The following is a 13,036-nucleotide window of genomic DNA, read 5'->3' on the forward strand; positions in this document are numbered from 1 at the left end:
CTGGCCCCTGTGGCTTAAACTCATGCCAGGCACGTGTGCGTGCGTGCCCATGATCCTGAGAGGAGAATGGAAGAGAAGGAATTGCGGCATGGCCACCCCCCCTGGGGAGTGATTTCTCGCTTTCTGTCTCTCTGTCTCTCTCTGTCTTCCTGGCAAGTGCACACGCCCTATAGCAAAAACCTCTCCAAAAGAAAAAGTTATAAAATATTCTTATAATAGTTTATCTGAAATTCCCTTGTTCTTATCATCTGTGTCTCAAAGTCAGATTCAAACTTTAAGGCACCCACAGGTAACCTTGGCAATTACACATCCTCCAATTCATGACTAGTGTGGTTCAGTATGAGATCCCAAATTGATACTGTGTTATCCAGCACCAAACTGTAAGGTTGTTCATTGGAAATACTTTCACAGTTTAGCCTAATAGAATGAACATGGACAGAAAATAGCTTACATAAAATAGGGTAGGGAATTGTTTATAAAATAAATATATCAAAACAATAATTATGTGAATTAAGAACTGTTGTGCTCTGTTTCATTTATTAATTATTTTTAAAGGAGATTTTTGCTATAAAGCAGGTGTGCTCACCAGAGAGACAGAAAGATGAAAAGTAAGTGAGAAATCACCCTTTAGATATACAGCCATGCCACAGTCTCTTCTTTCAGGATTGTCAGCACAAATGTCCATGCACCTGGCATGAGTTTCAAGGTTCTGGGTTGGGAACTGAACTGAGGTTGGCCACAAGGGACAATGCCTTAACCACCATGCCACCTGCAGGCCCCTATGTTTTATTTCTAATAGTAATAGTTCCATTTTAATTGAGCAACAGTAGGGACTGATAATATAGTTATATATTTCATACTTGTTTGATTTGAAATAGCTGAATCTGGGCAAGAAGCACAAATAAAGCAACAAAAAGATCTTCCTTCTTGGGGAATTTTCTGGAATCCAGGGACACAGCTGTGACTACACACTGACTTAGGAGTCTGAGTAGAAAAGAAAATAATCAGGCATAATTATGTACATTATGAGCTGTTTTGAATACATGTCACTATTTCTCTCTACTTTAGAGAAAACTGGCAATTAATAGTTTATCACTATTTATCCTTTAGATATTACCTAGGCTTCTATTTATTTTTTGAGACAGAGTCTTTGGCTATAGGGTCCATGTGCTTGCCAGAGAGAAGAAAAGACAGAAAAAGAGAAAAATCACCCCCTGGGGGGGATTGATACACTATAGAACCCTCTCCATTCTCCTCTCAGAATTTTTGGCATGCACACACATGTGCCTAACATAAGTTTCAGGCCTTTATTTCCAGGAATCAAACTGCAGTCAGCCATGTGGGATTCCAGAGCCTTACTCACTATACAACCTGCTGGCCCCCCTTAACTAGCCTTCTAATTAAGAACTAGTATACTTGGCTTTCTTGTTTAGGTATTATTATGTTTTAATTTAAAAATATTTAATTTTATTTATTATTATTTCTGTATTATTTGACCAGAAAGAGACAGAGAGAAAGTAAAAGTGAGAAAAAAATCCATCATTTCTGGGACTTGAACAGCAATTGACCATGTGGGAGTCCCATGCTTTAACCACCTCACTACCTGCGGATTCCCTTTATATATTATTTATCAAGTATTTCCAAGGTTCTTGATTACTTTATCTCATACATTACTAAAAATATCCCTGGTGTTATTTTCTTCTCTTATGTAATTACTTCATCTAAAACCATTTCAATGCAGCTTTTTACATGATAAAGACTGAAAAGTTGTGTTCCCCCATTAATATTTATACTATATTCTCATAGCTGGTTGAGTAGAAAATATTAGATTCTGGGTTTTAAAATATCTAATAGTATTATTTCTAGGTACATAATAAAAAGTGAACTTAGAATGAATGGGCCAGCACATAAATGATGAGAGTGTGGTTATTCCATTTCTGGGCTTCTAACACTAGTTGAGCACTGCTTTTTATGTGTGAACACAATACATGTACAAAATATGATATTTGTATAATCTTCTGTCTCATCTAATTGCCTGAGATTATAGTCAGTGCTTTGAGATGTTTAGTACAATGAGGAATGGTATGCACAATGTTGGCAGGTAGTGTGGGGGTTAGAGCACTGGACTTTCACAGGGTTGACCATGGTTCAAGTCCCAGACATGGTTGCTTCCTTTCACCTCTCTCTCTCTCTCTCTCTCTCTCTATATATATATATATATATATATATCTTTTCTCAAATAGAAGTATAAAAATAATAATAGGTTTGTGTAAGTGCAATCTATGATATTCACACAATGAAAAAAATTTTGTAAAAATACATTTCTTGGGGACCAGCAAATGGTGCAATGGTTATGTCATTGGATTCCCACATGGCTGACCCAAGTTTGAGTCTTGGACCTGGTAGCTTGAAACTCACGTGTGGTGCATGCATGTATTTGCCCAAAACCCCAAAATGAAAATGAAGTAGAAGAGGTTATGGTGTGGCAATTACCCTGGGGCATGATTTCTCACTTTCCCCTCTCTGTCTCTGTCTGTTTCTGTGGTGAGTGCAAGTGCTATACAGGAAAAATCTCTCTAAAAATAATTTTAAAAATTCAAAAATACATTCTCAAAATATTTATCTTATTAAAAGATATTCAACTGTGTGTACATAACCACCACCTCATTGATTTCATTCATTGAACCATTGCTTGAACAAATGTATGTAAGAAACCAAAACAGCTTATAAAAACTGGAAGTATTTGTATAGTTTAGAATGTATATAAGCAAAGTCAGGTAGTACAATTCTGGATGTAAAAGGCAAATTTTGTTTTGTTAATTTGTATTTTGACTGAGGCAAGAGTTCAATTTTTTTCTTTAGAATTTGCATAGGTCATGTATATTCACAGGAGAGAGATAAGGACAAAGAGAGAATAAGTAGAAAATAAAACCTCAGGGAGCTAGCCATGACAAAATCCCTTCTCCTTCATTCTATTCTACAGATTAGGGCACACACACATACACACACACACACACACACACACACACATGCCAAGCATGATTTTCACGCCACTGGATCCAAAACTAAAATGATTGTTAGCTATGTCAGAGTCCAGAACCTTCATAATGATGTCTCCTGCTGGCCCTGTAAAAATCTATTTTATTGCAGAGTTAAAGTAGTCACACAATTTTATTTAAAGACTCTGTTCAGATATCTCATATATTTTGATTTGTGTGTGTGTGTGTATGTGTGTGAGTGTGTAATCACCAGAGAAAGACAGACAGATGGTGAGAGGAAAAGTGAGAAATCACACACTTCCCAGAAGAATGGCACACACATCTGGCATTAATTTCAAGTCACCATGTCTGGGACTTGAACCACAGTCATGTATGATTCCAATGATGTAAATACTATGCAATCTGCTGACCCCACCTCTGTATGTATTTCATATAGAAATGACGTCGTACCTCTTTGAAACTAATAGACCAGTTTATCATCTCTTCTTTGATGACCAAACCTTGATCCTGGGAATTCCTGTGGATAAAGTCTCCTACTTTAACCAACATCCAACTGTGATTGGGAAATCTCATAAGGTTGTGGATATCATACTGTATCGTATTTCTTTCTTCATCCAGGAGCATGTTGTACCCAATACTGTTTGTCAGTTGGCTTTTCCTTAGAAATGGATGAAGCTGGATTAAATTCAGGGTTTACAAATTAGGACTGGATTTAATGTAGTGTGGAAAGTCCATTTCTATAAAGTAATCCTTCTATTTTAACTATTTACATGTTCACCTTTCTGTAGGGGCTCGGTTTGGTTTGAGTGGTCAGCGGCTCGGGGCTCATGTAAGCTGAACCCTAAAAAAAAAAAAAAAAGACAATGGAAGAGTGGTTGTCACTCATCAGAAAAATTCTGATATGTTTTCCAGAGTGTGATTTGTACTCAGACTCTCATAAAATCCAGACTAGTAAAATCTGATTTCAACCAATTAGAGGCTAATGTTTGTCATTCATAAAGGACACAATATGGGGTGAGAGGGCGGAGTAGTTAAGGTTGCTAAGTCACATATGGCCAAGCTGGCAACTTGAGTTCTGTACCTGAAGCTTACAAAACACATTGGGTGGGGCCAAAGGTGGCAATCGTGATAAGGTGTTGGACTCTCACATGGCAGATTGTGGTTCAAATCCTACACCTAATGGCTTTCTTTCTGACTTTCGTTTTCTCTCTGATCAAAATTTTTAAATAATAATAAAGTAAAATGATCATTATTAAAAAAAGAAAAACAGCACATGTGTGCATGCCCAAAATTCCAAATGGTGGGAATTCCATTAAACATGAATTCCAATGGTCATTATTACATCATGACCATTGTTTATGGGAGGGTATGATTTCTCACTTCTATCTTTTTCTGGAAAATGCACATGCCTTACCTAATAAATAATTTTTTACAGAAGTATTTATTTTATTTATTATTATTAATATTTTATATTGACCAGAAAGAGAAAGAGAGAGAGAAAGGGAGAAAGCAAGCTGAAAAGTCCAAGGTTCTAACCATGGTCAGTCACATGGAAATCCAGTGTTCTTACCACCACACCACCTGCCTTCCCCTTGTAGGAAAATTTAAAAAAAAAAACAAAAACATTATATAGATGGATAGGTTTAGATTCTTGATAGTGCTAGTGGTATTATAAAGGTATGTATTTTTCCAAGTTTATCCAAATCTGTACATTAAATATGTGCAATTTTTGGATACTATTTAGATGCAATAAAGCTTTTGAAAAGGGAACAAGTATGTTTTGTTCTTTATTTTATTTTGGACATCTTTTGATAAGAGTGTGATTGTCATGTGACAATACAATAAACAATTTGTGACAAAATATAAAATTAAAACTTCTAAATCCTAACAGGTATTCTGCTTTTTGTTTTTCCTAGTGGGAATGTGTTCTTACAGAGAGAGAGACAGAGAAATAATGAGAAAAGAAGAGGAGAAAGCACCTCCCATGGAGAATGGTCAGGCTGCAATCCCTTCTCCATTTCTTACTCCCTTTCAGGTTCTGGGCCTGCATGCGTACACACATACCTGGAATCTTTTTCAGGCATCCAGGTCTGGGACTTGAGCAATGTAAAATCTAACTTTCTTAATCACCAGGCCATGGGTTAAACCCACAAAATAGATTTTTAAAGATAATTATTTATATATTCTTATCTATTGTCATTATTTTAAATTGGCTAAAGTGCATGTGTGCTCTTGAAAGAGAGAGAGAGTAAGAAAGCAAACTGCCAAGTCTGGGACTGGAATCATAATCAAGAGTCCAATGACTTAAGCACCACACCATTTGCTGACCTCGTTAAAGAGATTTTTAATAAATGATGTTATCCTCTTAACTTTTGGATTTGATTTTTTTTCTTTAAGAGTTTTTTTTTGTTTTTGTTTGTTTGTTTGTTTGTTTTGTTTTTGTTTTTTTTGCTATAGGGTGTGTATGCTTGCCAGAAAGACAGAGAGAGACAGAGAGTCAGAAAGTGAGAAATCACCCCCCGGGGAGGATGGCCACGTTGCAATCCCTTCTCCTCTATTCTCCTCTCGGTGTCCTGGACATGCACACACCTGTGCCCAGAGTGAGTTTAAGGCACCAGGCCGGGACTCAAACCGCAGTCGACTACATGAGAGTCCAGTGACATAGTCATTATGCTAACTGCTAGTCCCGAATTTGCTTTTATGGGGGAGAGGTTTTTGCTATAGGGCATGTGCACTCGCCAGAAAGACAGAGAGAGACACAGAGACAGAAAGCGAGAAATCACCCCACAATGGGGATGGCCACATCGCAATCCCTTCTCCTCCATTCTCCTTTCTTGGGCATGCACGCACACGCGCCCAGCGTGAGTTTAAGCCACCGGGTCCAGGACTCAAACCATGATTGACTACGTGGGAGTATAGCAACATCGCCATTATGCCAACTGCTGTTCTCCTTAAGTTGCTTCTTGTTGAAAATGCAAATCAAATGTTGTTATTGTTAATAAAATCAAAGTAAGATAGGAGCAAAACTTTCTGATGTTAGTTTTATGTACGTATATTGTATTTACTTGTTTTGCTTCACAAATCTGACTAATGTATTTGTCCCTTTTTGATACTTTAATATAAAATTTACAAACTTTGTGTTTATTTTTTAAATTATTCATTTCACTAAAATTTATTATTTTTAAGTTTGTTATAGGGCACATATAATCATCAAAGAGAGACAGACAGCAAGAGAGAGGGAAAAGAAGAAAGTAAACCACCAGTCCAGGACTTGAACCACAGTTGACCATGTGGGAGTCCAGAACCTTAACCATGATACCAGCTGCTGGCTCCATGATTTGGTGTTTAATTAAAACATAAGCTTATTTTTGAACCAACTAGAAAATCCTGAGACTATAAGTTTCAAAAGTGGTTTCATGTTTTAAAATTGAATCACTGTTCCTTCCTCTATGATTTTTGCAGACAGTATTAGTACAGTTAATTCTAAAAGAAAGTTTTTTCCATGAGTCATGTTAGGATGGTATGTAGAACTAATTTTTGTCCTCACCATAAGTATTGTATGAAGGGATTAGGTCCCAGCATCTATATCTCTAGAGATGAAATAGATATGGTTAATATTCTCTGATGTTGGATGAATTTCTAAAAAACACACATAGATTTGACCAGTTTTGCTCTATGTTCTGTCAAGTACCTTTTCTTGGACTTGTTAGTATTTCACTGAACATTATTTTTACTTATTTAATTAATTTTTAAAAATTTGACAGAGGGTGTATGTCAGAAAAACAGAGAAAGAAAGCAATTTTCATAGAGAATGGTCATACTGCAATTCCTTGCCAATTACTGACAAATATGTGTTCAGGGACACACACATTCCTGGTGGTTTCTCAATCTCTGGTCCAAGATTCAGCTACAAGATTGGCCATGTGGGAACCAGCAGTTAGCGTAATGGCTATGTCACTGGACTCCCATGTAGCCGACCGTGGTTCACATCCCAGACCCGGTGGCTTAAAACTCATGCCAGGCACGTATGCGTACATACCCAAGATCCTGAGAGGAGAATGGAGGAGAAGGGATTGTGGTGTGACCATCCCCCCTGGGGGGTGATTTCTTCCTTTCTGTCTCTCTCTGTCTGTCTGGTGACTGTGCATGCTCTATAGCAAAAAACCTCTCCAAAAAAATAAAATAAAATAAAGAGAGGTTTTTGTTATTGGATATGTGTCTTTAGCAGAAAAACAGAGAGAGACAGAGAGACAGAAAGTACAAAATAAACACTCCTGGGAGGATGGCCACCCTTTAATCTCTTCTTCTCCATTCTCCTCCAGGGATTTTGGGCACACACACACATGCTTGCCTAGCATTAGTTCCAGTAACCAGGTCTTGGACTCTAACCATGGTTGACTATGTGGGAGTTTAGCAACATAAACATTATACCATCCATTGGTCCCATGAATTGTGTGTGTGTGTGTGTGTGTGTGTGTGTGTGTGTTTTAAATACCTCACCATGGACCAGCAGATGGCATAATGGTTACATCACTGGACTTACACGTAATGGGCTATAATTCGAGTCCTGGATCTGGCTACTTAAACCTCATAATGGGCACATGTGTCTGCATGGTGAAAATGCCAAGAGAAGAATGGAAAAGAAGGTATTCTGTTATAGCCATCCCTCTGGGTGGTCATTTCTCACTTCCCTCCTCTCCATCTCTCTCTGTCTCACTGGTGAAGGCACATACTCAATAGCAAAACTCTCTGTAAAATAAAATAAATAAAAAACTCAGCAGGTGTTATGGTGATTAGGGTGTCTGAGTTTCCACATGACCTACTGTGATTCAAGTTCTGGACCCTGTGGCTTGAAAATCATGCTGGGCACAAGCGTGTGCATTCCCAAAATCACAAAAAAAAAGAATGGAAGAGAAGGGATTGCAGCACCGCCATCCCCGCCAGGGAGTGATTTATCATTTTCTCTTTCTCTGGTGAGTGCACACACACTGTGACAAAAGCAAAAAAAAAAAAGAAAAGAAAAAGAAAAAAGACTCTAGGAGTCAGCAGGTGTTGTCGTGGTTTAGGTGGACTCCCACATGCCTGAAAACAGTGTGAGTCCCAGAACTGGAAGCTTGAAATTAATGCCAGTCATTTGTGCACACTTGCCAAAAATCACACAAGGAGAATGGAGTAGAAGAAATTGTCATGTGACCATTACCCTCTGTAGGGTTATATCTCACTTTCTCTCTCACTGTCTCTCTCTCATGAGTGTATGTGTTCTACAAAAAAAACTTCAAAGAAAAACCTCTAGAAGTTATCTGGTGCTTGTGAAGGGTGTTTACCTGCCAGGGAAGAATAGGCTGGTCTGCATCTCTGGGATATTCTATTTCTTTTTTTTTTGGAGAGGTTTTTGCTATAGGGCGCGTGTGCTCGCCAGACAGACAGAGAGAGACAGAGAGAAAGAAAGCTAGAAATCACCCCCCAGGGTGGGGGGGGGCCACGCCGCAATCCCTTCTCCTCCAGTCTCCTCTCGGGATCTTGGGCATGCACGCACACGCACCTGGAGTGAGTTTTAAGCCACCAGGTCCAGGACACGAACCGCGGTCGACTACGTGGGAGTCCAGCGACATAGCCATTACGCTAATTGCTGGTCCTTTCCATTTCTTTTTTATGCAAAAGCATCTTATAAAGAACTTAGGCCACCACATGCACAGCATGATAGATAAAATAGCTGGAGTCATATATCCTCATCATGCCCAATTCGGATGGTAGAAACTCTAGGGAAGAATTAAGTGGGCAGTCTCCAAGTTTGCCACATAGTGATCCAGCAAGAGAGCATTCAAAAAAGATAACCCAGAGTTTACTGAAGTAAAAATCTTCTGGGTATTGGGAAGGGTTCACTGTCTTGAGAAATTGTTTAAAGCCAGAAAATTTCCTTTCCTGGTTTGAAAATAAGAGACTTCCATGGAAAATGTATGGTATGAGCTCCATAAATGTCAAAATCTCTTCCCACTCTGAAGAGTGAAGATTTCTCATGATCCATACCTTTCCCCAAATTAAATAGAATTCTTTTTCTGCTTCTAGGTTCCAGACAGTCCCTTCATCACCATGTATTATATACACATTTGCAGATGAAACTCTGATTCTCTTTATAGCACTTAAGTCATGATCTAAAAAGACACCTTTTGTGGCAGGGGGGTTTTCTGTAAAGGCCACACAGATATCCTTTTCTCTCATCTTTGCCTTTACATCCTGGAGGAACTGCTCCCCTTGCATGTCATCAGATACATAGAGTGCCACCCATGTCCAGCCAAAATGCAGCAACAAACAGATGATTCCATGAGCCAGAGAGCTGTCCTTGGTTGCCATCTGATAAACTGATGGAAATTGTTTTTTATCACGTAGGATAGGGTCAAAAGGACCATATGTGACCTAAATAAGAAAGAAATAATGTGATTCTAAACTTAGTGGGATTTTGGATTGTCCCACATAAACAGGTAGGAGATAAATCTCTACCTCATAAGATCATAGAATGGATGTTGAGTGAAGAAAATGCATGCTGTGATTAAGAGCAGTAGAAGACTGTTTTTCAGGCCAATTTCTTTCAATAAAGGATATGTGACTAGTTCAAATAATAGTATCATTTCTAGACCAAAGCATAAAAGAAAAAGTATAAGATTTAATACTTGTTTTATTAGCTACTGTAGAAACTGAGGGATGCATAAATTTATAAAAATTATGCAACAAGATGGTGATTCTGTTATCTTGAGCTCATGTGATATAAGGATCAGAGGCTTCCTTCCCTAGCAGCCAAGGTTAAAAATGTCAACTCTGAGAAAAAATATTGTATTTTTTTTATATTGTGTTTTATCACCACAGAATAACCTATATCATCTTAAAACACAACTTAGCCTCTCTGACATTTTTAAAATGTAACTTTTCAAGAGCATGAGTCTCATTAAGCTGATGTGTTTCCCAGTAATGTCTCCTGAAACTTTCACTAGACATTTTCCTGGAAGAATCTCTGAGGTGGAGAGCTGTTATGTGGAGAGTAACTGGAAGTGCTTTTAAGAGATCCATCTGCATGGATGTGAAGAAGGGCAGAGGGAGCTGGTAAACCTCAGCTGCTGTAACTAAGCCATAGCCAACTTGGAGCATCTCCAGTGCTGGAATGTCCTTTCTTTGTTCAATGTTGTAATGAATGCATTTTCCTTTGTATCAAATTGTCTGATAAATGTCCCCTGATATTTTCCTCTCTTATGATAAGATAAATGTCTGCTCAGTTTATACTTTTTAGGAGACATCTTTAAATTGGATATCAATGTTACCATCAGTGGGAATTGAATGTAATGGATATGGCCAGGAGTTTTGGGTAAACTTAAACTTGGATTCCACTTCTCTTGCTATTTTTAATTTGTTTGAGAGCAAATTGTATCATATGTTCCTGCCACAGAGGGACAGAGAAAAGTAAGAAATAACCCCTCATAGGGTATGGGCATACTAATATTTATTTTCCTAAATTTCCCAATGCTGGGATTTGGGACATGCAAGCACACAAGCCCAGTGTGTTCTTTAAGCCACCTAAATCAATATTTGAACCATACAGTCAGCCATGTGGGATTAAGACAGATAGCTGAATCTGGCCCACCCTGCTCTTTTTCTTTCTCTCTCTTCTTTGTATTATTAATAATCTGATGACTCAGGAAATTACCTGTGTTTTTGTTCTGTGTTTCAGAAAACTGTGCACAAACAACCAAGAGAAATTATTAGGATTGTAAGGGGTATGTAATCCCAGCTTTCACATTTTCTTAGTTCGTATGTGAGAAGATGGAATTTAAAGCTATCCAACTCTCATTCCCCATCGTGGTAATCCACTTACCTGTGGGCTTTTGCAGAGTTCCAAAAGGGTTCCAACTTGGGCTGAAAATGTGGGCATGTTTCCTGCAATGATAGCAACAGGTTGTTTCTGTGCCTGGCAGTTGTAGTTTGGCAGGGTCTCATTCCCTCCAGAGAGCAAAAATAGAGCATTTTCTAAAGTTCTTTTGTCACTGGTAATTGCATTGTAGAGATCATAATCCAGAGAAAGGTTAGAGAGCAAATGAGGGCTCTTATTGATCTCCTCAACTGCAAAGAGAAAAGCCAGTACATACTGGCAGTTGTTCCATTGGTACCTAAGCAGAAAGTACAGTGTTAGGAAATACAATAAATTTTTGTAATTCAGGGTAAATTCTTCAGCAAGCCACAAGACATAAGGGTTTTGGTCTAGGCTGCCATTCAGAGATTCTCCTGCACTGGTACATGGAGTCGATGTGAGTAATAGTCACAGGACTCTAGAAAACCTTGAAATATTTTTCTCTCTACTTAAGCACATTGTGTGCAATCAATGAAAGGTTTCCAGGGCCTTGTGAGGGAGATGATGTTTTGTTTAGGTGGATGATGACTCTGTCACCTGAACAGAAGTGATTTTAAAGGAAGATCATTAATGTATAGAAAAGACAACTGTTTTACAGCTGTGAATAAAGAGTGCACACATCATTTTTATACATTTAAAAATTTTATATAGGCAAGTTACAATACGTATATATACAAAATACAAAGTAGTTTTAGGATTTTTAAATATAACATGGAACAATTGGACTCTGGTAGTTACTATGTATATCACTTGAAATATTTCATATTTTCTGTGAGGATAACATTAGTATCATACTCCCTTGGCACTGTTGGAAATACTAGTACTCAATTATGAGTTATATTCCTCATGATTACACTCACCTTTATAACCCTTCTTGAATGTATCCCACATATCATCTTGTTTCTAGGTATGTCCAGAAACCACAATTGAAGCATTTCTTATTTTCCCTATGCTCTGGAACTTTTATATAGCATCTGGTGGGGCTAGCAATTGGCATCATGGTCAAGGCACTAAACTTTCAAATAAACTGACCACAGTCCAAGTCCTGGCCCTGGAGCTTTCTCTCTCTCTCTCTCATATGTGCCCTATAGCAAATTCAAAACAAAATAATAACAAATAACATTAAATAAATAATTTAATAAATAGCATCTGGCGTGCCAGTTTTTCAACTATTTGGCACATTTTAGGCACTTTTTGGAGCCTTTTTCTACAGTTTTATGCACTTCTATATCAACTGTTTGAAAAAAGTATTAGGTATGTTTTTGTTGAAAATTATATATTTAATTCAGATCTTCTATTGGCTTATTGACTACATCAAGTGTTTCTACCAATTTGTAAAAACATTTTTCTCTGCAGTTAATTGTTCTTTTAATTGTTCATTTTCCAATTGGAAGTTCTTATATTTTAAATAAATATTATTTAAAACTATTTTTTGAGATTTTAAAAATTGCACAATTTTGTTTTTTACTGAATTATTTTTACATAATATCTTTAATTCCATTTCCATTTTCTGGAATTATTCTGGTCTTAATCTATTAAATTTTGACTTTAACATTAATAATAAAAAAAATTTCTTTTTTTTTTCTGAGAGGTTTTGCCTTAAGGTGCATTATCTTGCTGAAGGAAGAGAGGGTCACACAGTGAGAGGGAAACTGAGAAATTATTCCTAAAGGGCATAGCCAATCTGGAAATCCCCTATTCTCTCTTCTCTTCCTGGGACCCTGGGAATGCACACATGTCCAGGTGTGATTTTTAAGCCACCAAGTCCAGAACTCAAAGAGCAATTGGTCATGTGGGAGACCAGTGACATTTGCTTGTCCCCAGATTTGTTAATAAAGCATGTGAGATTAGAGAGTTTTATGCAATCAGAACTCTAATTTTTCAGCATTTGTTCTCCTGTCATTTGTTTCTTTTTTGTTTTACAGTATGTGCCGTCACCAGAGAGAAACACAGAGAGAGAGACAGAGACAAAGAAAGTGAGAAATAACCTGCTGGAAAATTGTCATGCCACAGGTCTTTTTCCTTTTATTCTTTTTTTGTTTTTTTAGAGATTTTCACTGTAGGGTGTGTGCGCTTGCCAGACAGACAGAGAGAGACATAGAGACAGAAAGCGAGAAATCACCCCCCAAGGGGGATGGTCACG

At 37.7% G+C, this 13,036-nt stretch overlaps 1 protein-coding gene across 1 annotated transcript in view; it reads right to left on the reverse strand.

Moving 5' to 3' along the window:
- Nucleotides 1–13,036, reverse strand: part of LOC102499892 (vomeronasal type-2 receptor 116-like) — a 29,493-nt gene that overhangs the window by 4,141 nt on the left and 12,316 nt on the right. The window contains 3 exon segments of the mRNA XM_014583964.1: nt 861–984; nt 3,450–3,674; nt 3,770–3,840. Coding sequence (XP_014439450.1) covers nt 861–984; nt 3,450–3,674; nt 3,770–3,840 — 420 coding nt within the window.

Source organism: Tupaia chinensis, unplaced genomic scaffold, assembly GCF_000334495.1.
Source record: "Tupaia chinensis unplaced genomic scaffold, TupChi_1.0 Scaffold145225_1, whole genome shotgun sequence".
Lineage (NCBI taxonomy): Eukaryota > Metazoa > Chordata > Mammalia > Scandentia > Tupaiidae > Tupaia > Tupaia belangeri.